The sequence below is a fragment of the Ailuropoda melanoleuca genome, chromosome 16 (assembly GCF_002007445.2).
Source record: "Ailuropoda melanoleuca isolate Jingjing chromosome 16, ASM200744v2, whole genome shotgun sequence".
NCBI lineage: Eukaryota > Metazoa > Chordata > Mammalia > Carnivora > Ursidae > Ailuropoda > Ailuropoda melanoleuca.
The window spans coordinates 50,068,686-50,095,836 of record NC_048233.1 but is presented as its reverse complement, the minus strand read 5'-3'; the positions used below and the strand labels follow the sequence as shown (position 1 = coordinate 50,095,836).

At 49.8% G+C, this 27,151-nt stretch overlaps 1 protein-coding gene across 1 annotated transcript in view; it reads left to right on the top strand.

Moving 5' to 3' along the window:
• The first annotated feature begins 1,125 nt into the window (after positions 1-1,125).
• Positions 1,126-27,151, top strand: part of PLEKHA7 (pleckstrin homology domain containing A7) — a 211,985-nt gene continuing 185,959 nt past the window's right edge. The window contains exons 1-3 of the mRNA XM_034645328.1: positions 1,126-1,199; positions 1,432-1,508; positions 1,600-1,657. Of these exons, the coding sequence (XP_034501219.1) occupies positions 1,141-1,199; positions 1,432-1,508; positions 1,600-1,657 (194 nt within the window). The 5' untranslated portion in view covers positions 1,126-1,140. The remainder of the gene's footprint in view (positions 1,200-1,431; positions 1,509-1,599; positions 1,658-27,151) is intronic.

Sequence of the window (27,151 nt, the reverse complement as noted above, 5' to 3'; positions counted from 1 at the left end):
AATCAATATTTAAGAATAAAAACACAACTTTCTCATTGTCATTTGCTCAAGAACCACCTTGAAGGCTGGAGACCCTCTCAAACAGATGTTCAGTGGTCTCCACAATCACACCAATTCCCTCTTTCTAACTCATATCAGCCACCTTCCCCAACAATACTGTCTCAAAGAAGGGCATCTTTATGGCCTCAACATACCATACCCTTCCCAGGAGCCTGTGTTTGTTCTCCCATCCTTCCCCTCTGGGATGCTCTCTTCTGAGTCAGACCTGACCACTCCTTCTGGGTCCAACTGTCTGGGGTGCCTTTCTGAATAACTGTGCCCACACTACCTAGAGTCTCCTGTGAGCCTTTCCACCAATTACAGCCTATGCTGTAGGTTGGGCTTGACATCTCCCAGGGTCCAGTTTACTCTGTCCATGCTCAGCATACAGGATGTCAGTGTGGAGTGTGTATTATGCACTTTTCCAGCATTTATTGAATGTGTACACCAGTCAGGCCCTGCTCTAAGCATTGGGAATATGGCAGTATATGAGACAGAACAAGGTCCCTCTCTCCCCTCATCCCCCTGAAATTTTAGTGTGTGTGCAGGTGGCTAATATACAACATACAAGGCAATAAATACACACACACGCACAAGAATGTCAATGAAGTGTACACAAGTAATGGAATAGAGAGTGAAGGGAGAAGGGAAAGGGTCTCCTTTGGACAAAGGGGTCAGGGGAGAGACCCCCCAGGAGCTGAGATTCGAGCACAGGCCTGACTATGAGAAAGCTCCAGCCATGTAAAGAACTTTCTAGAGGCCTCACTAGAGGCCCGGTCTGGAGGGTCTGCTCTTCTAAAGATGACTGAGGTACAGCCGGTCTACAGCATCTGTCACTTGACAGGAATTGAAGGCAGAAGCCTACGATCCGAGGAACTTCAGGGCTGTGTATGGTGTATGTGGGGAGAACCTGCACCCTGCTGCTTCAGAGGAAAATGAAATCATGCTTGACCTGGCATTAATAATAGAGCAACTGCTCCAGGCCAGGGTCCAGTTAAGCACTTTACACCACTGTAACTTCATATAATCTGCACAACAATCCCTGTGGCACTTACTGGTAACTTTATTTTGCAGAGGAAGGTACAAACCGAGGCTCGAAATATGGATGCCACCTGTTTAGGTTTGCATGGTTCAGAAAGTACAGTTCCCGGAGGCAGAAGGTTTGTCATGGGGGTCGGGTGGGGTTCCCTGGAGCATTCGGGGCGCACCTTGTTTCCGGAGTTTGCTCACGGCGCCCCGAACACGGCCCTCGGCCCCGCCCGGGGCTCCGGGCCTCAGGGGCCAAGGGGCGCGCGGCGGGGNCGGGCGTGGGCGCGGGGCCGGACCGGGCGCGGGGCCGGGCGGGCGCCCCGGAGCGGCCGCGGCGCTAACAGGTGCACCTCTCTCCCGCAGTGACGAGCTCCGCTGCACGACCTGGCTGCACCCGCGCACCGGAGAGCCAGTCAACTCGGGCCACATGATCCGCTCAGGTGGGAGCCGGGCCAGCGGGGCGAGGGGCAGCGCTCGGGGGTTGCGCGCCCGGGCGGCTCAAGTTTGACCCGACTTTTGGCGTTTCCGCAGACCTGCCCCGCGGCTGGGAGGAGGGCTTCACGGAAGAGGGAGCCAGCTACTTCATCGAGTGAGTGACCCGGGCGCCGCGCTCGTACCTGTGCGGCGGGATCCGACCGGTTCCCGCCGCGCGCCCCCGCCCTCCGCTTCCCGCGCGGGTCCCGGGCGAGTTGGCGCGCATAGCGCGGCGGCCGCACCCCTGTGGGGTTTTGTGTGCTGGAGTTGTGTGGCGGGCTCAGGGAGAGGGGGCGGCGGGGTCCGCATCTCCGCGGGGGGCCCGCAGTCCGGGCCACAGAGGGGGCGGGGGCCGCAAACTGCCCCCGGGTCCTGCAGTTGGGCGGGATTCGGGCGCCGGTGTGTGGGGCCGGACACGCCTCCCCGCCGGGGTCCGGGGCAGCTCCGACCCCGGCGGTGCCCCACCGGGGTGGGCGGGGGTGGGGAGAGTGGAACTAGGAGTTGCGTCCGGGGTCCGGGAACTGGGGGCTGGAAGGTGGGGAGTAGAGACGGAGGGAATCTCTTGTGGGGAGGACTTTGGTTTCCGATCTCGTTCTCTGGGATGGTGGTGGAGAGTCGGAGCCGCACCCCCCTGGCCATCCGGAGCGCGGGCCTGCGGGGGAGAGGTGGGGGTTGGGGAGGGAACCCATCAGCCAATAATATTCCTCGAGCACCGCGCGTCTGGGAAAGCCGGTGCTCCACGGGGCAGTCACTCCTGCCTCCGCTAGCAAAGCGGTTGTTCAGAAAAGGCCGGCGAGCGTTGCGCCGCTAGCCAGGTTACCCCAGACCTGGGGCTGTGGACCTGAAATCGCGGGGCAGTACGCTAGGGCGCCGCCCAGCCGCGAGCATTAGTATGGCCGTTACTTTCCCGCTCCGGCGGGTACCAGGCGGGTACGTGTGTTGCTGCGTTTCTGTGTAACGCTCTGCGTGCTCGCCAGTCAGCTCGCTGAGGTCAGAAGCTGCTTTTGGTCCTGTGCCCAGTGCCTGGCACAAAGTAGGCACTCGGTAAATCTTTGTTTACGGAATGAATGAACTTGCCAAGGTCTGGACGGCGGTCTGACAAGTACTATTACTTTTGGGGGCCGTGAGTCAGAATTCCTTTCTTCACCACCTGGAGACACTACTAGTCAGTACTGGGGCAGCCTCATCGAAGCTCGATGGTCACAGAAAATCCTGGATCCTTCCTCCCTAGTTTGGGCTCTTGTAGGATGTTTGAAATTCTGGTGGATGAGATTTATACAAGTGGACACTAGGACTGTGGCTGGGGTCCTCCCTCACGTCTGTCTGTGTGTGAGAGAGAAGTTGGAGAGCTAAGACCTCAGAACCTGTCAGTCATTGGACCTGTCTGGGCATAACTGCATTCATTGATATTTATTAGATTTCTCCTTGTGTGCCACGCATTGTTCTAGGCATTGGAACCTCAGAAATGAATGAGGCAGATAACATCTGGATGCTCATGGAGTTTGCAGTCTAGTGGGGAGAGGGAGCAAAAAATAAATTTAAAAATCAAGAATAGTGTCAGCGGTAACTACCAAGCAGAAAATTAAAATAATGTGATATCAAGTGACTGGGTGGTGGTGTTTGATTGAGAGGTCATTGGCGGTGTTTCTGAATAGGTGACATTTAAGGTAAAATTTGAATGAGAGGAAGGAGCCATCCTTGTGTTGATGAGATGGCCAAGCATTTCCAGAAGAGACCAGCCAGTGCAAGGGCTTTAAGGCAGAAAAAGCTTCAGGTTCAGAGTGGAGAGGCCAGTGTGGCTGGAATATGGTGAGCAAGGGAGAAGGACGCAAGAGAAGAGGTTACAGATAGGAGAAAGCAAATGGTGTAGGACTTTATGAGCAGGGTAAGGGATTTTTAAACTTTATTCTAAGCCCGGTGAGAAATCACTGGAGGGTTTTAAGTGGGGGACCAATGTGGTTTGATGTGCATTTTTAGAAAGATCATTCTCCCTGTTGTAGAGTGGGCTGTGTGTAGGTGGGCAGCTGTAGTGGGCAGGATAGCAGTAGCAGGCTGCTGCTGTTGACTGAGCGTGTAACACCGGAGATGCTTTCATCTGAAGTGGTCAGATCAGGCTTGATGATTTGGACGCAGTCTGTGAGAGAGAGAGGAATCAAAGATAACTCCCAGAGGCTTAATCACCTGAATGGATGGAACTCATAACATCAGATGGGACGGCTGGGAGGAGGAGCAGGCTTGGAGTGGGGGAGAGCATGAGAGCCTGTTCTGACATTTGAGATATGAGTATGTCCACTAGTCAGATGGATGGATCCTGAAGCTCAGGGGAGAGAGAGGATTGCAGAGGTCTATTTGGGTATTGTAGGTGGTGTTCAAGGCCACAGCATTAGTTGAATTCACCTTGGAAGAGAGTGTAGACAGAAAAATGACCTAAGCCTTGGGACATAGCAGCATTTAGAGGTTGGGAAAAGAGGTGGATCCAGCAAAGGAGACTGAGGAGATAGGAGGAAACCCAGTAGAATGAGGGGTTCACGAAAGCTTAAAGGACAGAACCTGACTGGAGTAGGTGGAGGGGAAAATATGGGGTGCGGAATTGGGGTCAATAAGCATAGGTGAATCTTTCAGGCAGTTTTGTTATGAAGCAGGTTTGAGACATTAACTGAGAATTGGGGAGGTTGTGGGTTTGAGGTGAGGGTGGAGGTATCTGTTTTTTAGTGGGAGAGGGTAGAGCATGTTTTGTTCTGCTGGGAATGATCCAGTACAGAGGGAGAAATGGATGAAGCAGGAAAGAGATGGGACAGTTCCTGGAGCAGTGTTAGTGACAAGGTGAGAGGGCGGGGATCTGGGGATCCCGGGCTTAGGTCTCAGGGGTCCTAGCTGGAAACAGGGCCTTTAATTCATTTGATGGGAGGGAGGGCTGCCCATGCCAGAGCCCGTGCTAGAGGCCAATAGGTTCGATGAGGGGAGACATCGGTGTTCCTGTCTGATGGTATCTGTCTTTACCATGAGGTACTAGGCTAAGTCTTGACTTGGGGGACTTGAGGGCTGGGTAGGCCTCTGTCAGCCATTGCCACAGCCTCCCGACCATCCTCTCTTTTGTTGACTCTTCTGTGGTGACCCTATGAAGTCCCTAGTGATTATCCTATAGCAAGCTCTGGCTCCCCACCCCCAGGGTCCTCCTAGGCCTAGGGGAAAGCAGTCACCTTCTGAGACAACTTCTTGAGAGACTGAAGGGTTTGGGAGTAATTGTTCTCCTTTTGCTCACATCAAAAATGCTTTGCTTTAGTCAGTCAGCTTTCTGAGATTTGTTCTGATCATTTCTGAATGGTTTTTTTGTTTTGTTTTGTTTTTTTTTTGGATCCTCCTCTAATATGCCTCAGTTAGAAGGACAAAGCATCGGCGTAGCTGGTTTTATTTTCACCGATGGATCCTTGGTCTGGAAGGTTGTGTGAGGTTTTTAGGATGCATCAGTTGCTCCTGGTATTTAACAGATGTTTGATACTCTCCAGAGTACCTGCCCACCTTTCTCCTTCCTCTTTCTTCCTTCCCCTTTCTTTCTCTCTCCCTTTCTTTTTTCTTTTCTTTTCTTTTCTCTTCTCTTCTCTTTTTTCTTTTCTTCTTTTCTTTTCTTTTCTTTTCTTTTCTTTTCTTTTCTTTTCTTTTCTTTTCTTTTCTTTTCTTTTCTTTTCTTTCCAGATGGGGCTTGAACTCATGACCCTGAGATCAAGAGCCTTATGCTTTACCAACTGAGCCAGCCAGGAACCCCCCCCCCCCAGTACATGTCTTAAAGCAGAGAAACTCGAGCTAGGGCTGGTGAATTTTGGTTTTGATTTCTGCACTTGGGTTCAGTTTTGGATTAGGGAAAATACATAAAGGAATCTACTCCTGGATCTCCTAATTCTAGACTGGGTGATGCCAATATCCTCTTTAAGAAGACTTATATACTCTAGGGGTGCCTGGATGGCACAGTTGGTTAAGCATCTGCCTTTGGCTCAGGTCATGATCCCAGGGTCCTGGGATCGAGTCCCATATTGGGCTCCCCGCTATTGCCTGGCACTCCCCCTGCTTGTGCTTTTTCTCTCTCTGTCAAATAAATAAATAAAATCTTAAAAAAAAAAAAGAATATCCTTAATGTGGGGAGCCTGGGTGGCGTAGTTGGTTGAGTGTCCAGCTCTTGGTTTTGGCTCACGTCGTGATCTTAGGATCATGAGACTGAGCCCCCCGTCTCTGCACTCAGTGTGGTCTGCTTGGGATTCTCTTTCCCTCTCCTGTCCCCTCCCTGCTCAGCTGCGAGTCTGCTTCTCCCTCTGCCCCTCCCCCTGCTCATGCTCTCTTTCTCTTTTGCTTTCTCTCTCTCTCAAATAAATAAAATGTTAAAAAAAAAAAGAAGGCTTATACTCTAAAACTTTTCCACTTTCTCATGAGTCTCTTAGCCAGGTAGCAAGATATAATACTAATGGAGATAATAGTGTCATTAACAGCAGCAGCAATGACAGTAGTAGCAATTATGTAATAGCTTCATCTTTTCTAGTCTTTGAAAAATGCCAGGAACTGTTTTATAACTATTATGTGATTTAATTCTCACAATTTGATGAGGTAGGAACAGTTACTAGTTTCCTTTTACTGATGTGGAAACTCATAGTAATCCTGGGCATTCCAACAGCAAAGGGCAGTTGGCTTTTTTTGGTACCTTTTCTTACTTGGTTTTTGTAACAGCAGAAGAGCAGAGATTATCGTATTCTTCAGATGATCAAACTCCGGTCTATGGAGGTTCAGTGATTTGTCTGGAGTGCTTAGAGCTGGGACCAGAAAGTAGGTCTTCAGTCTCTAATATGGTACCCACGGTAGTGGGGTGGCTTCTGCCCCAGGTCACAGATGTGAGGCAGCATTGGTAGTTGAAGGAGCCTTGTACCAGGTGCCATTGCTCCGAGTCAGGCTGCCCAAGGCTCACAGGGCCAGAGTCCTTCTTTGCGTTTGCTGGGGATTGAGGCGCCCCAGAAAGGCAGCGTCCCTTGGTCTCCTGAGCTGATTGGTGGTGGTATCGGTCTTTGGTTCGTAAGAAATGGAAGACATTAATTATTAATTAGTAAAAGCAGTGTGGCAGACACAGCCTTTTCGAATGTGAGACCCATGAGGGTAAAGTTCTAGAGCAGGCCTTGGGAGCAAGAGTCTTACACTGGGCTGGTTTTTGGGGGTCTGTGGCACCCCGTGGGTTGGGTTCTCCCTGCAGCAGGCTTTGAATAGGTCCTGAGTCAATAAAGAGGATGCATGGAGAGAGGAGGGGTCTTGGCCACCCTGCCTGTGCCAGGGTGGCTCCTTGAAGCCTGGTACCCTGTTCTGCATTTCAGAGACCTCGGTACCCAGCCGAGCGCTGGGCTCTGAGTAGGCGCTTGGTAGTTATTGAAGCAGTAGTGTCTTAAGGGACTCAGTGAGTTTAGTCGGTATTCCAGGTTTTGGAAAACTTGTTGGGGAGGAGATCAGGGGTTGGGGGAGACTGGGCAAGGTGAAAGAAGCAAAGCAACCAGGAACCATGCCTGTCAAGGCTGGTGCTTGGATCTCAGCCTTCTGGAATATAGTTGCTTGCTGTCAAGAACAGCACTTGAGGTAGGAACCCGGCCTCCTCTGGCTCCTTCACCCCATAACCTCATGCTCTGCATCTGGGGAATGGGTCTGCTGTTGGTTCTTTGCCTCCCTGGTTGCCAGGGTCCTGGTGTTCTCTGTGACTTGGCTCCAGGGTCCTGGTGGGAAGCAGCTGATTATGCAAGGTGTCTTCTAGCTTTAAGTTCCTCAGTTTTAGCTTTGGAGACTTGCAGGGCCATCCTGTGTAGGTGCCATTCTCCTTGTGCGTGCGCAGCCCCAAGTGAGGCCAGTGAAGCCCTTGGAAAAGACAGTTCTGAGGCTTGGAGCAAGACCGACTTTCCCCTCCCTAGCCCTTCGGACCGCAGCAGGTCCTGCCTGGCTACATCATTTGCAGGACTCAGTGCAAAATAAAGTGTGGGGGTACTTGCTCACAAAGCCGGAAAAAGTGCCACTCACGGTATTTAAGTATTAAAAACTTTATCTTTTCTTCTGTAGTTTTTTCTTTCAACTGGTCATGGTGTTTTTTATTTGCTATTCAAAGTTATTCTAAATAAAAAAAAAATCAAATTACTAGCATGGCTCTCACGTTCATGTCTGTATTGTGAAATATTTTGAATGCAGTATTCTGAATGCAAACATCAGGGCGATGACCTTGTGCGCTGAGCCACCACCACCATGCCCACTCCAAGCACCACAAGACAAGGGTACTGGTGCTCAGGCTCTCCTGGACAGGAATGAAGAGCCGGGAGGCTGGATGGAGCTTGGGGCTCTAGGTGGCTGGGAATAGGCAGTTAAGAACATGCCCCGCGGAGGCAGGGAGTGGGGACAAGGCATGAGCCAAGACTTTAAACCTTCTTCAGGACGGTTGCTGTTCTAGAGATGATGCTAAATATCTGGAGCATGTTTTTGTAACAGGAAACCCATTTCTCTGAAATTAAAGGGAAAGCGGAATTGGGGAATGAAGGCTGAACCAGGGATGACAGAATGTCCACGGGGGTCCCCAGTGGGCTGTAGGTACCAAGTATGGAAGGTCCTTTGGAAAAGTCTGTCATTACTGGAAGGCCTGGGAATGTGCCCTCTTGAGATTTAATTATGCCATCACCCAAGGGACAGTCTTCCAGGCCCCCCTACATTTCCTGTCTGCCACATTTTTCTCCCCAGATAAATGTTGAACTTCATGTTAGTGAAATTTGTCTTGTAGAGTGCCAAACTGTTTGTTCATTCATTTGCCCTCTTTCTCATTTGTCATCTTTCTCATTGCTGGGAACAGCAGTCCCAGAAACTTTATTTCAAACCAGAAAGCAACAGTTCTGCAAAGAATTTTCTGGGAAATAGCAGCTCACATCTATTTAAAATGGAAATTCTGAAACCTCTTGTTGAAGGTTAAGAAAAGCTTCTCCCAGCTTGGCCAGTTTTGGCATAATCCCACACTTTACGTTTCATTTCCTGGTTGTTTTATCAAGAGTGAAAACTGGCTCAGGGATTGAAGTGTTAGGTCCCATACAAAGGGAACAACAGCGGTGTTGTGCAGAAAGCAGAAGGAAGGATTAGGAGCTGTGATTTGTACCACGCTCTCAAAACCATCCCAGAAAAGATCTGGGAAAACCTCTTTAAGAAAAACGGTTGTGAGTTGCTCTTAAGGCTCTTCACCCCTGTGAGAGATGTGCTTCAAAGAAAGGACAGGGGTGGGTGGTGGGGGGGGGCTATCCCCAATTTCCAGTGCTGTGTGTGTGGAGGGGGGTGGTGGAGTTTTCATGTGCATTGATTGTCCATTCTCTTGGTATTTGTGGGAGTAAACTTTGGGCTTCTTAAATTAGGGCTTCAGAAAAAGGAGTCTCTTTGAGAAAGCATATCAGAAAGTGGACTCTTTAGTGATTTAATGAGGTGCTTGCTCCACTTTTCCCATCTCTTCAGAAGAGAGCATGGGTTTGAATCTCTGCTCAGTAAACTGGCATGGGTCTTACGTCAATACTGGCAGAGGGAGAAACATGGAGGAATATGGTTTTGTTTGCCTGTTGCCTTTAAATGGCTGTCAAAACATTTGTTTCTGATTTTCTGAAATGACAAGTGTTTTGGGTTAATGTTTTATTGTTTACAGAGTGCTTCATGGACATTATCTGGTTGGAGGCTCACAGTTACTGCATTTTTCAGTGCAGAAAAGTGGGCTCAGAGGGATAAAGGGACTTCCGAAAGCCTTATGCTGTGTTAGTTCAGCCTTTTCAGAGTTCAGAGAAGACACGGACATGTTGTTGTCTCAGACAAGGGCTTCTCAGACTTCTCAGCCACAGCGGAATGACAGAAGAGGATGATCTCCCCTGGGAGATTGGATGGTAGGAAATGTCATCAAAATGTGGGTACTATCCAAAAATTCATGTGGACTTGACCCTCAATTTAACTTATTATAAAATCCCTTCCCATATCTTCCATTAAGATCAGTGCTTTGGTGGGATGTATCATGTTTGTCGTATGGCTTTGGTTTTCCTAGACAGAAACACATGCTCCCGGGACACCCAATTCCCCTGTTCAGTCTTAAGGGACCAGGGGAATGTGGGGAGATGGCTCATTGGCTTTCCAGCCTCTCTGGGCTGTGTCTCCAAGATGTACAGGCTCTGAGGAAGACGTCAGCAGCTGTTGAGACCTCGGGTCATCTTTTGAGTTGTGCCAGACCACCCCTCTGTCTCCCGGTCACCTGGATGCTGGCTAGGTTTTTCTGGAAGCCAAAGCCAGCCAGGCAACTTCATCATGCAGAAAAATGTACAGGCGTTGTGTATGTAGTGGTAGTGTGTGTAAGGAGGTGGTTGCTGGGTAGGTGCATTGGCTCTGGATTCCCGGATTCTAATTCCAGTTCCACCAGTTACAGCTCTTTATCCTGGTGGGTTACCTATTCCCTTTAAACCTCACGTCCTCACCAATGAAATGGGGATAAATGTGGGGATTACATGAATTAATTGGTGGAAAGGGTGCCTCGCAGGTGCCTGACACCTAGTAAATGCCCAATAAATGTGAGCTCTTTGTACATCCACACAGCTATGAGATGGGGTGGAAATGTGAATTCTGAGCCTATTACATTCAGCTGCTGGTGGAGAAATCTGGTGCCCTTGAACTGGGGTTGCCTGGGTCAGGAGCATGCAAACTGTAGGACTCAACTCAGAATTTGGACCAGTAAAAACTGCATAACCATTATGGTTATTAAAAGGACGTCCTCATTCTTGGGAGGTACTGACGCATTTGCTCTCCAGTGGTTGAGAAAAAACTGTGTGTGTGTCTGTGTGTGTCGGGGAGCAGATGTTAGAGCGGATGGAGCAACATGTTAACAGTGGGTGAGTCTGGGTGAGGGGTGCTATTCTTGTACCTCTTCTCTAAGTTTAAAATGATTTTCAAATTAAAAGTTTAAAAAAAAACAACACTACCTTGACCATCAGGGCTATGCTGCCCCAAGGCCACGGGTACCTTGTCCAGGCTGCAGGGACCTGGGGACCAAGAGCCCAGGGTAATGAGGTTTGAAAATACTCCTGGGTTGGCTGTTTCCTGGGCATTCAGAAGGCTGCACAGATGTCCGCTCCTTAATCTGGGTGGCCACCTGGTTATCGGCTCTGACTGCTGAAGGACAGACTTACTGTCTGGTGCTGCCTGAGCCCCAGATGTCAACAGTAATAATCTTCATGGTACTCTGTAGTTGAAAAACACATACATTCCTTTTAGAGGCAGGTATTTTTATTAGCCTCATTTTACAGATCAAGCAGTGGAGGCTGGGGGAGGGACGGGGGTTAAAAGACCTTCCTGATGCCAGAGCAACAGTAGGCGAGCTGGGACTTAGAACCTGAGTTGTCTTGGCTCCAAATCTGTGCACTGTCTCTACCATGGTGTCTTCTGACTCACATAGCCACTCCCTCTGTACTGAATCCTCCTGTAGGGTTATCCCCCCCCCCCCAAATTGGTCCTCTGTACCTTCCCTGATGACCGTTTGGACCTCCTTCAGAAAGTGATGCGTGAACTAATGAAGCATCAAACTTTACATCAGAATCAGGGGATGTACTGTATGGTGATTAACATAATATAATAAAATAAAATTAATAAAAAAAATAAATAAAAATAAATTTAAGTAAAATTAAAAAAAAAAAAGTGATGCGTGGGTTGGATGGTCCCTAGGCAGGACAGTGGGCAGGTCCCTGGTGCTTTGGGAGAGTGGCCCGCGCCCCACCTCCCCATGTCAGCTGACCACAGCTTAGGGGCTGATGAGCCTCTTAATCCTGCTTACAGCCAGGCTGTCTCTTTCAGGTTCTGCCAGAAGAGTGTTTCCAGCGTCACAGCCAGTGTTCTCAGGGTTTCTCAGGGGCTTTTTCTGCCAAGGCCGGGCCCTCATCCTCTCGAGGTCTGACAGCTTGGAGTTAGCATGCAGCCTCTTCCAGGGGCTGCTGGCTACCTCTTGTGCTTCCCTGGAACAGTCTGCACTGCAGGTGGGGTGCGGTGCGCTTGGGGATGGAAGGGGCAGAGTGCCCATTGAGGCCCTCTACCCAGGCCCCTGGCTGCATAGCCTCCAGCGTTCTTGCCCCCTGGGTGAAGTGGGAGGTGAGACAGTCTCCTTCCCGGGAGGAGTGGAGCCAGGAAGGTTAGATTAGTGCAGTCGCCTTTGCAGTAATCTTACCTTCTTCACTTGCAAACTGAGTTGTCTGTGTATGTTCACAGGTGGAACCAGTAGGCCACCTTGAAGAGTGGTGAACATCTTATTGGGGGGGCAGTTTAATGAGAGGCTGGATGGGCTTTTGGTCCAGGATTCACCTGTTGAGACTCCAGACTCTGATGAACCATCTGCTATATGCCAGTCTCCAAACTGGGTGCTGTGGAGAGAAATGCACATCTTCATCTCTGCCCTCTGGCAGTGCCAGTCCAGGAGGGGAGAGGGACACTGGACAACTTCAGTATAGGTGACAGGGGCTGGGGGCCCTGAGGACGGGGCCCTAGGGAGCTTTAGAGGGTGAGTATGAGGAAGGCCAGGCATCTGTGGAGCAGAGCAGTGGGCAGCCCGAGGCAAGAGAGGCCAGTGGAGGAAACTGGAAGGAGTTGGGGGTGGGGCGAATGTAGAGTATGTGTGTGCTTGTCTGTGTCTCGAAGAGGCTGGTGCTGAGTTGAGGCATAGGGACTGGTCCTGGATAACACCCTTTACCAGTAGTAGCTGGGCTTCAGGAGAGTGGTATAATTGGGGATCTTGCCCTAGGGGGTCCCCAACTCCTGTGTCTGAGGGGTGGTGCTGTGTGGGGCTTATAAAACATGAATTCTGGAGTCTCAGTACCATTTGAAATCTTGGCTCTGCTGCCAGCTTGGACAGGTCACTTAAACCTTTCTGTGTCTTCAGATGTTTCTTCATCTGTAGAACGGGGACAACGACTGTACTGTCGGCTTAGAATAGTACCTGACAAATGTCACATGCTATGTAAGAATAACCATTATCATTCCTACTTCTAGAGAGGAAGCCCGTTCCTGTGATGAAGGGTGGCACAGTCAGCAGAGAGCTGTGGTTCATTGTCTTTGGGGAAATCTCCTGAGATCAGGCTAGCAGGAGGGAGAAGTGTGTTTTCTTGTCAAGACTTGTCCTTAAAAGGAAGCTGGGCATTAAGTCATTGGTGCCTAAATACCAAAGAAACGATTCCTCATCTTTGAAGCCCTGTGTGGCTGTATCCAACCAGAAAGAAGTTGAATAGGTTTCTCGTACTTATGATCAAGACATTTTCCAAATGGGCAGTTTTGATCTCCTCCCCTTTCATCCTCCACCCCCACCCCCTGGGGAGAGGGTTCCCTGGTGTTAGTATTAGTGTTTGCATTCCCCGAAGGGCATCTAGCTCTTTTTTTGGAGGTAGTGACCCCGGTGTCTATGCCAGAGCACTTCATGAAGGAATAGTAAGGGTGGACGTGAAGCAGAAACTGTTCTAGAATGCTGAGTCAGAACTTCTAGGGGGTGGACCTGGGAATCAGCATTATTACAAGTTCCATGAGTGGTTCTGTGGATGCCAAAAGTGGAAACGTGTCAGAGCTTCAGCTTCCCCACAATAGTGATATTGTACGATAATGATAATGCTGCTTTCCTTCCTGGTGTTATTGAGAATTTACTGAGACTCTGATGTGATGGCCTGTCTGCAGCTCCGATAGGCACTTGGTAGGTGTTCACGCGTTACGAGGCTTTTCACTTACAGAAAGCCCTCTGTTGGAACTGATTGGATGAGGCTCTGGGAAGGCCCTGAGAAAGCGTCAGTAGGCACAGCTCTCTGTTAATGCCCACCCTGTTACCCAGAGTAGATCCCTGGCCCCTGGTGGGCCTCTGGTTTCCCCCATGGAGGTTGGGAGTGTGCTGCCATTCCCTCTGCCCAGACAATGCTGGCGGTCCTAGAGGTAGACAGTAGGGCTGGTCATGTGGGTAAGCACTGAGTGGGGACTACATCTGCCTACGGGGGTGGGTTGGCACATCCACGTCTCAGAACCCCAGGACTACTTAGCAATCCTTCTGAGGGCAGAGGAAGGCCTGCAGTAGGGGTGTGTTATTCTGAGTGATGGACGTTGAAAGCCAGAGCCGGCAAGCAGGCTGCAGTTAAGTTGAGAAATGGGAATGCTACTCTGCGTGGGAGAATAGATGTGTCCTGGTGAGCAGTGGTGATGATGAGGAAGTTGTAAGGTGTCTGGTGTTGCTGTTGCCCCTGAGCTGGTCCTGGGGGAGATGGAGCAGGGGCGGGATTGTGACTCGGGGCAGCGGATAGCTCACCAGCTCCTTGGGAACAGTGTCGGGCACAGAGCCAGTCCTCAGCCAAATTGGTGTGGGTTGGTTGATCTGACATTTGGCATGACCTTCTTGACATTGGCAGACACACAAGGAGAGAGAGTTGATTGGAATTGGGAGTAAATCGGGGCTGTAAGCTGACCACAAAGTCCATGGTCAGGATCCCTGGGAGGGAAAAAGGTTTCCTTCCTTGCCTATGAAATTGTCGGGAGGGATTTTTTTCTCAGCACATTGTGACCTGGGGATTTAAAGAAATGGAAGAATGCTGCAAAGCTGAAGATCTGTAATCACCGTGCCCATTAATGCATTTCTAAGTGGAATTGGTGGTATCTGAAATTACGTCCATTTACCGAGGCTTTGAATAATTACATTTTTTGAGCCCTGGTGTGTGGGCGGGAGCTGGAGAGCTGCTCCGTCGGCTTCTCTCAGCCCTCCGCACCTGAAAATGCATAGATGTATTTGTGTGTTTGGCACCAGATGGTTTATAAAACTCAGTGGGGATATTAATTCTTTGGGGTTGAGGAAAGTAATTGGCTTCCTATTCTGTGAATAGGTAGATATTTAAATTAGAATCCAAAGCACACTCTTTTTATTTCAAAAGCTCCATGTGTCTGAGGAGCCCAGCGATTCAAGATGTAATGACTGTGTTGTGGACGATGTCCCTGGGCCTTTTGAGGCTGCTCCTTGGGGCCAGCAGGACTGGTTGGTGCTGATTGTCTTCTTGAGTCCATGGAAAGGTTTGAGAATTTGTTTTTTTCTTTAAGGTCTGTGTTGGATTTGGCTTGGTTTTGGGGTTCAGTGAGCGCTAGGACAGAGGGACCGTCACACTGAGAAGCCAGTTGCTTTTGTTGAATCCTTATTTGGCTGTTTTACAAATGTTTATCTAGTGCTCACCACGAGCATTGTTTTAAGGGCTTAACAGACATGGGCTCGTTTAATCCCACTACCGACCCTATGAGGTAGGTACTTATCCTCATTTTACACATGAGGACTGTGAGGCCCAGGCAGGTTAGAGAACTTGAAGCACTGGTGAGAGGGGGCAGGGCGGGAATCATCCCCAGCTACCCCTAACTGGTGGTCTCCACAGGCCCTTTGCCTGCGCGGCTGTTTCCACCGTGCTGCAGTGCACAGGGGGAACTGTAGGGCTGCGATTGGGCTTGCAGGCTTGGCAGCCCAGCTTTGTGGCCATGGAACTCAGGTGAGTCATTTAACCTCTGAACAAACCGGGGCGAATGCTGGTATCTGTCCCATGGGTCCTTTGTTGTGGTTAAGTGAGAGTAATACAGACAGTCCCCCACTTATAATGGTTCACCTTATGATTTTTTGACAGGACGGTGGTGGTAAAGTGATACTCATTCCGTAGACACAATACGTTGAATTTTGAGTTTTGATCTTCTCCTGGGTTAGCGATAGGTGTTGCGACATTGTCTGGTGATGCCGGGCAGTGGCAGTGAGCACAGCCCGCAGTCAGCCGCGAGATCATGAGGGTAAACAACCAATGGACTTACAACCATTGTTTTTTGTTGGTTTGTTTTTGGGTTTTTTTTTTTTTTTTACTTTCAGTACAGGATTCAATACATTACACGAGATTTTCAGCACTTTATTATAGGCTTTGTGTCAGATGATTTTGCCCAGCCGTAGGCTAGCCTAACTGTTCTGAGTACATTTGAGGTAGGCTTGCCTAAGTTATGGCTTTGGATAGGTTAGGCGTATTGAATGCATTTTTAACTTTGATATATTCGATTTACAATGAGTTTATCAGGATATAACCCCACTGTAGGTTGAGGAAATATGGACATGTGAAATACTCAATTCTCAGAGCATAGTATAGTTTAGCAAATTTAATAAGTATTTCCATGAATGCGTTTCTCTGTAATGGCTGATTGGTCCAAGCATATTTGGGTAATTCCTTGGTTTGTATCTCACAGCAACTCTTATCTTCTGATATACACCGAGGGTACTTGTGTATACTGTCCAGTTCAGACTTTCAGTTACAGGCATTTTCTAATAGAGGACACGGGCATTTCGCTGAGGGTTAAAACTGTCCAACTGTGCTTGCTGTTTGTAACGACTGCTGTTCCCTAATTATGACGTTGACTGTTACAGCTGAGGAGCTTGTTAGGTAATTTGGATATAGTTGCAGCAAAGATCGTATCTGACCCAAGCTCTGGCTTGCTTCCCCTGGGCATGGGGAGACATAACGCTGGTAATAATGGAAAAATGAAGAGGGGAGGCTGGATTCAGTTTAGCCTTTGCTGTGTACTGGCACCATATTTGTTGCACTCCGGGGAAGTTCAGGGAGCCCAGGGAGCTGGTGAAGCACCTGCACAGCTTCAGGTGATAGGATGGTCAAGTGGCGTGTGACTAAGTGTCAGGTAAGTAGTGTGGGTGCGGCATGGAGAGGAATGTCCAGGAGGAAACAGTTCAGGGGTTGGAGGAGTCACGGAAGACTTGGGGGGGGGTTATGAGTTGGGATTGGGTGGGGACAAGAGAGGGAGTGGGTGCTTCAGGGGGACAGCATTCATCATCAGGGTCCCTTCATTTAGCAGACCAGACTTTTACTGAGCGCTGCTGCCTGGGCCCTGGATACCAAAATGAGTAAGGCAGGGTGGAGAACGTAGTATTGAGAGGCACAGTGGCCCTTGGGAGCATGGCGTGGTGCGGGATTGCCTGGGTTTGAATCCCTGCCCTGCCACTTACTAGCTTATGGATCCTGAGCAAGTTAGATAACGTGGAACATCAGTTTCTTCATCTGTAAAATGGGAATAATAATTATTGTGCTGGAGATTAAATGAGTTCATATAAAGTACTCAGAATAGTCTTGAACATAGAAAGTAGCCCTGTGTGTTGGCTGTTTATTATCCCTAGAACATGACCTCCACGAGGGCAGGAATTCTCTCTCGGTTGTGTTCACTGCTATGTTGCTGGCTCTCAGATGCTCTCTGGTACACAGTAAGCCTTCAGTTAACGAGTCAAAGTACCATTGGTGTCGTCCAGGAACCTGGGAGCCTCACCTGTGGTGGGGACACAGACATGGGGACAGCTAGATGATACTGTGAAAATGACTTGATAAGGAGAGCACGGGGACTGGAGGGGCACAGAGGAGGGCTGGCCAGGAAAGGCTTTCTGGTGGGGAAGGGGAACCTGAGCTGGACCTTGAAAAGCAGGGATTTGTTGGATGACAAGAGGAAGTTCGGCTGGGAGAGGAAGCAGCATGGGCAGAGCAGTAAGAGAATACGACTCGTTCAAGACGTTGGAAGAGGGAGAGGAAGGAGGCGCAGAAAAGGGCTGCTCCAAGGAGCTGAGGCTCCGTCCTGAGGGCAGTGGATCCAGGGCACGAGCAGGGCCGTGACTGGGGCCCCACCATGGTTGTGCGGGAGGAGAAGGGGATATACTGGGGTGCTGGGCATCCACGGAGGGGGGCTGGAGAAAGTGGGTTGGAGACTGTGAGGGATCCCCCCAGCAGGTCATGCATTGGCCTCCAAAGGAGGAGAAGCTGGGTAACCCATACCACTGCCTGGCAGCACTGCTGCCTTAAAATAGAAAGAGATGGAGATAAAGAGTGGGTGGTGTGAGTGTCCTAGCGGTGACCTAGTTAAAACCTGACCCCCTGGAAGGGCGAGAGCCACCCTCACCCTCGCCCTGCTTACCTGGTCCCTCCTCAGCTCTGGGCAATGTGCATAAGTCCTGTGGCGGGTGACCTTGGCCCTGCCCGATTGCAGGAAGTCTGGTTCCCAGGCTGTGGGAAAGGGATAGGGGCGGGGGTGCTGTGAGTAAGGGAAAGGAAGGGGAAGGAGCTGGAGTCGATTGAAGACGACTTTGAGGAAAAACTCTTTATATTTAGGCTTTAGTTCCCCCACAGAGTATCCTAATTCCTCACAGACTTCATGATCTGACAGATAGTAACACTCTTTCCCTCCTTTGTCTCCCCACCCTGGCTCCTGACTTCCTTAAATGCCACCCAGAGATAGCGGGGAAGAGTAAACGTGGAGGCTGTCACTTTCTTAGGCCCACTGCCTCATTTTCCTTTGGTCTGTCTGATTTCTCTGAGGCCTTCAGGACTGACTTAGAGAGCTGATAGTTCCCATGCAGGATCTGCCAAAGGTTCTTGAGCAGGACGTTTTAAACTTGACCTGGGGTTGTGAGTCTGACACACTGTGAAGATGGCCAGTGCAGGCGTGTGGAGTGGCTTCCTCTAACCATTGTGGCAGTGGTGTTTTTCTTTCTTTTTTTTTTTTTTTAAAGATTTTATTTATTTATTTGATAGAGACAGAGACAGCCAGCGAGAGAGGGAACACAAGCAAGGGGGAGTGGGAGAGGAAGAAGCAGGCTCCTAGCAGAGGAGCCTGATGCGGGGCTCGATCCCAGAACGCCAGGATCACGCCCTGAGCCGAAGGCAGACGCTTAACCGCTGTGCCACCCAGGCGCCCCTGTGGCAGTGGTGTTTTTCTGGTCTGCAATCTGGTGTTGGGGGCGGTGCCCCGCATTTGTTTCTGTAATCACGTAACCACCACTTATTCAGCACCTACTGTGTGTTTGCCAGCCCTTCACGAGGGCCCTGTGAGGCTGGTGCCGCCAGCAGGGAGAGCCCCTGGAGCTGAGAGCAGAAGCTGCCACGGAGCACCCAGAGTGCTGGTTGTTTCTAGGGAGCTGGAGCCTGAGGCCGTGCTTCAAATGGGCGGGACAGGGGCGCCTGGGTGGCTCAGTCGTTAAGCATCTGCCTTAGATGCCTTCGGCTCAGATCATGATCCCAGCGTTCTGAGATTGAGCCCCTCATCGGACTCCCTGCTCAGCAGGAAGCCTGGTTCTCCCTCTCCCACCCACTCCCCCTGCTTGTGTTCCCTCTCTCGCTGCCTCTCTCGCTGTCAAATAAATAAATAAAAATCTTAAAAAAAAAATAAAATGGGCAGGACATTTTGCTGAGCATGTGGGAGTGGGCTCCTGGTTCTGAGCCTGAAAGGAGGGAGGAGTGTGAGCTGAGGGTCTTCCTAATGCCTCAGCTTCTTCTCATGGTGGGCAGGTGGGAAGGGTGGACAGGGTTGGCAGGGGCGAGGTGATGGCATAGAAGAGATTCAATAGGATCAGATCAAATCTCACTTATAAATATCACCAGCATTTTTCACACATTTGTTTTAACCCTCACGGTAGCCCTAAAAGGTGTTATTCCCCCCACTTTATAGAGGAGGATGCAGAGGCCCAGGGAGACGATACGTCCAGGGTCACACAACTAGGAGTGGTTAGTGTATTCTGATTCACCTGTTGGCCAGCTTTTGCACAGCACACATTTAAACTTTGTAAGAACCTTAGGTCGTATGTTGCAATTCTCATTTGCACCTGTGGCTCTGAGATCCAGACTCAAAAGACTTACCCAGGGTCACACAGTGGGAGGTAGTGGAGCTGGGACTGGGACTCAGATCACCAAGCTGCCTCACTGGCATCCTTGTGAAGGAGTTCTTCCACCTTTAGAAAACAGGAGCAGTTTGCCCATGAGCCACCCAGCCCTTTAGAGGCAGGGGGAAAAGGATGGTGAGTCCTGCAGCGAGAGGCCCCTCCTGGCCAGGTGAGGGCTTCTGCACCTCTCTTCACACCCAAACCAAGAGTCACATGGCTTCCTGCCTGCCACTCTGCTGTCATGCACTTTCCATATTCGTATGTCTAGGCTGGGGCTCTGGAGATCAAATTCAGTTTGTCTTTTGGTGTACTCAGTACAAGCAGCTGGCAATGCCCAGGACTACTTGGCATCAGGCACATTTCCAGGGAACTTTTAAAATCCTGCCATCTCTACTTTGAAATACATCGAGTCAGATTGTACTCATGACCTGTTACCACCTTAGTCCACGCTATTGTCATCTGTTGCCTGGACTCTTGCAATACCCTCCTTACTAGTCCCTGTGCTTCTCTCCCCCTCCCCCAGTACAGCAGCTAGAGATTGTTCTCCAGTGGAATTTGGATTATGTCACCCCTCTCAAACCATCTAAGGGCTCCCATCTCACAGCAGAATCCTAGGTCCTCGAGGCTCTGCGTCATCTGCTCCCACCCGTTACCCCTCTGACCTCATTTCTTCCCGCTCTCCTGCTGCTCTGCTCTAGCCATGTTGGCCTCCTTGCTGTTCCTCCAGCATGTGAGGCAACCAGCCTTCGGGCCTTTGCATGCACTGTGCTCTTTACCTGGAATGTTTTCCTAAAGATATTCCACTGGCCACTGCTCCCTCACTTCCTTCAGGTCTCTGCTCAGATATCACCTTTTCAGGGTGGCCTTTCTGGACTCCCCTCGCCTAGCACACTCTATTCCCTTAACTCTCTCTTTTTCTTTAGAGTTCACAGTCAACCCAAATACATTATATTTTAATTTGTTTGTCTTTCCCACTAGAATTTAATGTCTGTAAAGACACAGAGAGTGTCTGTTTTGTGTACCTCTAGTGCCTGAAACAGTGGTTAGAACAAGTAGGTGTTTAGAAAATAATTTTTTGGATTTATTGAAATACGATTGACAAAAAAAATTGTATGTAATTAAGATGTACCCCTGATGTTTTGAGATTATACATATATATATGTATATATACACATACACACACACACGCATATTGTGGAATGATCACTACTGAGATAGTTAATACATGCGTAACTTCTTGTGGTTACTATCTTGGTGCGTGGTGAGAGAAGGTAATTGTTGAATGAATTTATTAAATGGTACATTGAACCTGTGCTATTCTTTCTTGGGACTCTTCCTGAGAAGCTAGTCAGCCACTGAGCGGTGCCTCCCTGTACCCAAGGGAACTGTAGCCTGAGAGCAGAGGGATGGGCCTTGGGTCTGCTGGCTTGGGTGTCCCCAAAGACTCCTCCAGTCTGGGGATCACATGGCATTCTTATTTATCTCCATTCTGGCTTCCAGTCACTCCTTCTGGGGAATTTTCTGAAAAATCAATGTATTCTGTCATGCTTATCCACAGTGACCACAGCAAATGAAAATGTGTTGGCTTACCAGCTAACCATTGGGAGTATTTGGATGCCCGTTGAGTTCTCAAAGCCATACAGATCCTTGTGGTGGCTGGAGGAGATGCCATCCCATACCTCGAGGTTCTCCCTGCGGAGCTGGATTTGAGCTGTGCCCAGGACAACAGAATGATTCAGAGCTGAGCGTGTAATAGACTAGAAGGAAAGAAATCGAGGTCGAGTGAACCCCTGTTGTGTGTCGTACACAGGCACGATGTTTACGTAATCATCTCACACTGAACCTTGAGGTTCATGATTGTGTGCCCATTTGATGGGATGAGGAAATTAAGGCTCAGAAGTGATGGGACCAAGACTCTCACTTCAGAGCCTTAGGGAGTAGCTGGGAAAGGCTTTAGAGGGGACATCACAACCTGGCTGTGAAGGACCATTAGTATTTGGGGCATGGGGGACAGGTGGCATCGAGCGGCGACACAGATGATGAGACAGGAGTGCTCTATCAGGTGTGGCTTAGATGGTTTTGAGACAGCCTGCTGAATATGAATAGGTGTGTCCTTCTTTTTCCTATTATTAATTACCTGGGAACTGGGAGAGGATGTCTGTAATGAAGCCCTAGAGAGCTGGGGCTGGCAAAACCCTGGGATCACCCCTCTGCAACATAGGACCTATGCATCTTGGGGTCACCAGGGGCCATCCCAGACAATGCTCATCTGACTCCATGCAGCTCAGCCTGGCTCCAGAAGCAGGTGAGGGCAAACCTCACCAGTGTTGGAGGTCTTGTGGTTGGGGAAAGCAGAACGTGGCCATGTCCTGGGTAGGGGAAGAGCCCAGAGAAAGAACTGGGGACTGTGACCTTGGCTTCCCTGTCTGGGTGTGGGAGGTAGTGCTAGCCTAATTCGGTATGCAAGCCCTTATGAAGTAAATGCTTCTTGCCCCCCAGCTAGTGCTGGTGAGGTTGGAGCTGCTAAGAGGGCAGAAGGGGTGCCTATCTTGGTATCAGTTTAATCAACTTGTTCACACAGTCATTTGCTCATCACAGTTTATTAGCTCCTGCTCTGTACCAGATGGCACCATGCCAGATTCTGGGGCTACAAAGACAAGGATGTCTTCAAGGAATTCATAGTCCAGCATAGGGAGAGACAAACCAAAGATGTTCTTCAGGGGGTAAGGGCTGTGGGACAAGAAAACAGCCTGGGGTAGTAGCATGGTGCCAAAGGCCACAAAGCTTTGTGTTGGCAGACTTGAGTTTGACTCTTAACCACTTATCATCTTTGGTCTTGGCATGTTCTTGGTCTGGGCTAGGTGCTTACATACTTTGTCTCATTTATTCTTCGACTCAGCCTAGGGAGGAAAAATTTTTCCTCATTTTGTACTTGAGGATTTTAAAACTTGGAGAGAATGAATAATTTATCTGAGTCGCTCAGTAAATAAGTAGCAGGACTAGGATTCCAATCCAGGTCTGACTCCAAAGTTCCTGTACTTTCTGCTCTATCCGGCTGAGGAGAATGAGCTTTGTTCATGCTCCTGCATGGCTGATGCCCGCTGGGAGACACAGCTCGGGTGGAAAAAGGAGTTTACTGACCATGAACTCCATAGGAGTTGACAGGATGATGTGACCATCCAGAATGCTGGTTTTGTTTGAGGCTGCATTAATGAAAGTATGGTGCTCACCACATGGGAGATGATGGTGCTGCTCTCCTCTTGGAGATAGAGTATTGGAGTCCATTTTGGGATTACCTTTTTAAGAGGTATGTGACTCCTCGAAGCCGTTCTGAGGAAACGACTATGATGGGCACCGGAAACCCTGTCTTCTGAGGAACAGCTGAGGGAACTGGTGGGGATTTCATGTGGGGAAGAGGAGACCCACAAGGAAATAAGGGCTGGTTGCAAATCTCTGAAGGGCTGTCACATAGAAGAGCCTTATTATCTGGAAAATCTATAGGGAGAAAGGTTTTGGCTCTGGGTTTACAACAGAACCTTCTAAAATATCTCGGTCTATAGTGAGCGAACTGTCACCAGAGGTAATCACGCACAGATGGAGACTCCGTGGAGAGTACGGAGTAAATGTTCTCTTCCATCCTTCGGCCTGGAGTCCCTGACTGTGGCTCTGTCTCTGCTGCTGTTGATGTCGCTCCCAGGAGTGGGTACAGAGTCGGAGGACTTAGGTGACGTCTGCCCAAGCCCAGATCTCAGCAGGCTCCAGGACTGCATGCACCGCCAGGCGTGGTTGGGAGAACACAGGGTTAGAATCAGAATGGGAAGACCTGGGTTTGAATCCTAGCTCAGCCCCTTGTAGCTGTATAACCTTGGGCAGCACATTTGCTTTCTCTGTAGAAGGGGATCATACCAGTTCCTCCCCTGCTGGACTTTTGTAAGGTAGTGAGTGAGAAAGCTCTCTGTCAAGGAGAAAGGGGTCAAGCATGGATCATTAACAGGTGCTGCACTGGCCACCAGGAGCATAATCAACTTCAAGGAGATTGGCCTTCCAAACAGTGTCTGGGAAACTTCACTCAGTGGTATTGAGGACTTGTTAGGTGCAAATGCTTTAGAGAACTGGCTCCAGGTTTGTGCAGAGCCCTCCGAAATATTTTGTGATAAAGTTCCCCGTTGCTAGTGATGAGTAAGAGTCCCCTGCCCTTGAGACCTGTTGAGTGGAGGAGGCAGGAGAGAAAGGAACAGGTGTTAAGAAGGGAGAGATCCAGGAGGCCTTCATGGAAGAAGTGACATTTGAGTAGGGCCTAGACAAATACTTCATTATGTGGAGAGAGGGGCAAAGGCCTAGAGGAGGCACAGGCAAATGGGTACAAATGACATGGAGAGGGAGAACCAGATGCTGGGGTGGGTGTTTCCTGCCAGCTGGGAGACTCTTCCCTTCCTGACAGTAGAGCTTGAAGCTCTCTGATAGTTGAAAGAGATCCAGATTTACTGCAGTTTGCTGGTGACACTTGGGTCATGAAGAGGTGGGAAGAGAAGTTCCTGGGAGACTTTATATTCTCTTTGTTTCTCAGAGGAAGGTGAGGCCAGAGATGGGAGAGGGTTTCCTAGCCAGCACAGGGTGAGCTGAGGCTAGAACTCAGTGCCCCATACCTCATCTGGGGGTTGTTTTCACTGTGCCCCGTGGATGACTTTGCCCAGACTCCATTTTTCCTGGTTCTGCCTCCTGGCAGGCTGTTACCTTTAAGAGAGAAAAGGAGGAGAGAACAAAGTTGTATTTACCAAAGGGGCTGGTTGGGCAGGTCTTCTTGCTGAGGCTGGAGTCTAGGCCAAGGTCAGCTGGGCTGGCTCCTGGAGGGTGGAGGTGGGTGGGGTCAGGCCCTGGAGGGCCATAAGCTGGAGGTTTTTGGTTGGGGGTGACTAACGATAGGAACTGAGGTTTGTCCAGGGTATTGCCCCTGAGCGCATTGGGCTGGAAAGATTACAGCTCATGCATTCTTTCTCAGATTAGGGCCATAGGAGATTATGGGATATGCAGGAGGCTGTAGGAGGCCTGTAAATTTCCCATTTGGGGTAATTAATTTGATGGATTGTAAAACAGCTCACCACTTCCTCTCCCCCTCCCTTGGCTGGGCAGTTAGACTGGCCGGAGAATGTCCCAGAATGTTCTTCCCAGAATTCTGCACTGCCTTCCAGGGCCCCTGTTTAAATTGTTCACTGCGGGCAGGGCCTGAGCATGCCCTCCTCTCTGGGTCGGGGAAGAGCACACAGTAGGTGCTTTATAGAGCCATGCAGAGCTGGTACCTATCTGATTGGAGCTTTTCCAGGGTGGTGTTAAGGGTGGGTTGGGATGGGGCTCGTGGTGGCAGCTCTGGTTTATAGATGGGGAAGCTGAGCCCCAGGGGGTGAGGTAACCCGCCCAAGGTCACTCAGATCATTGGTGATAGCTGGGACACTAGCCAGATTTCTCCCTACGCTGGGGTGTGTTCTCCCAGTTCTGGTGTGCTCAAAGTGAAAGTGAAATAAACAGCACTTTTTTTTTTTTTTTAAAGATTTTATTTATTTATTTGACAGAGACAGCCAGCGAGAGAGGGAACACAAGCAGGGGGAGTGGGAGAGGAAGAAGCAGGCTCTTAGTGGAGGAGCATGATGTGGGGCTCACGCCCTGAGCCGAAGGTGGACGCTTAATGACTCCGCCACCCAGGCGCCCCCAGAAATCTCATTTCTAATAAATAGCACTTTTTCTGGTTCTCTCCCCTGACTTCCTCCTTGCCCCCAGCCAGTCACTGCCTTGGTGATTGTGTACAGGGTGTGACATGGTTCTACTCCCATCTCTGCCAAGCAGTTTTGCAGCATGTATTTCTGTGTGCCCACAAGCCTGCACTGGCTCATCTCAGTGTGTCCCTTGCCAGTGAGGTCCAGCACCTGTAACTGGTAAGGGATTCCTGCACATTGCCTTTCTCTGGTGCCTCCTGGAGGCCCTGCCCTCACCAGCTCACACTTGGGCTGGTGCAGTTGGTCCTGACATTTGTCAAGCCTCAGCCCTGTCTTCCCTCCAGGGACCCAAAGACCATCTCCTCATGTACCTCCTGATTAAGGCCTTCCCAGGTGTTCCTACCCTGGGGCTTCTCTTTGTGTGGTCTGCAATCCGGCAGAGGCCCCTGTTCACCTTGGCCTGAACTCAGCCCAGCACCGTCATATTGTGTCCAGCACTCTCCTGCTTCTAAGCCTTTGCTTTTGCAGTTTCCATTCCCAGGAATACCCCGTACCATCCAGATAGCTCCTGTGCTTGCTTAAGGCTCAGACCTTACCTCAGGAGGGCTTCCCTGACCACCCTCCACCAAGGCTTTGTGATATCCCTTCACGGCAGCTTTCGTTCTCTTGCTCAGCAACTATGTCGTGCGCAGCGGTTACGTGCCCACAGTGTTACAGGTGCTGGGGATTACAGCCTGTGAATGAAACAAGGCGCCTGTGCTCCTGGAGCTTACAGCCTAGCATCCTCTCTTGCCACATATCTCCTTAGTTCATACAGTGTTTCTCTCTCTCCCACATTAGCCTGTGAGTTCTCCTCATGCCTTATTCATCTATCTCCAGCGCTCAGCACAGGGTCTGGCAAAGAAAACCTTAAAAGTTAGTGTTGGATGAATGAGAGATCCCCCCTAATCCACCCGCAGGGCACGTATGTCCTGAGGCTTGCGTGCAGCACCTCGTCTTCCCCCGGACTCTCCCGGCACCATGCATGCTGCTCACATGACCGGCCTCCTTCATATTACACCTTTTGTGTCTACATCCTTTCTTTCTCCCTCCCCTGGTTGTCAGTTGTGTACTTGGAGTTTCTGCCCTTCCTTGTAGTCAGTAAAATGAAGAGCAATATGTGGAGTGCTGCAGTAAGAAAGAAAAATATAAGGAGAGACCAAGTGCCTAGAGGTGGGTCGATGTATTCAGAAACCTCTGGTGGGCACCTGCTGTGTACCGGCCCCGAGCTAGGTGCTGGGCATTTTTGATGAAGGAAGCAGAGGCGTCTGCCTTGAGCCCAGATGGAGGAACATGAGGACAGGTGGGGTGTAGGATGCCCAGATCCTTCCCCTTGGTGGCAACATAGAGTTAAAGGGGGTGTTAGACAGGCCTGGAGTTCAATCCCATCTCTGTCCCTTGGTATCAGTTGAGTCAACTTTTCTTGAACTTCAGTCTTCTCATTTTTAATAAGGGACTAGTAAGAAGGTCTCCTTTGTAGAGCCATTCATTCATTCATTCATTCATCCATCCATTGAGTTCATAATCTGTGCCAGGCATTGGTCTAGATGCTGGTGAGGGGATTGTGAACAAAGTCAATAAAAGTCTCTGCCCTCATGCAGTTTACATCTCAGTGGGAGAAAGACGGGAAACAAAATGGTTAAAATATATAGTATCAGGATGGTAAGCTCAATGAAGGAAAAGAAGCCAGGAAAGAGGTGAGGAGCACTGGAAGAGCAGACTTGGTGGGGAAGTAGAATGGTCAGAGGAGGCCTCTCTGCAGAGATAAAATTTGAGTAGAGATGTGATCAGGCAGGTAGACATCTGGGGGCAAGACATCCCGTGAAGAGGTAACAGCAAATGCAGAAACCTTGAGGCCACAGTATGCTTGGCTTGTTGATAGAATAGCAAGGAGCCAGTGTGGCCAGGACAAAGAGAGTAGGAGCTGAGGTTAGAGAGGGGTGGCTGTGTGTGTGTGTGTGTGTGTGTGTGTGTGTGTGTGTGTAGTGTTTGCAAACTTTGATGGGACTTTGGCTTTCAACGTAAGTTAGGTGGTAGTCCTCGTTTGAAGGGCTTTGAACAAAGGAGTGATATGGTGCACCTCTTAGTTTAGGAGAAGGATAATTCTGGTTGTGCAGAGAACAGACAG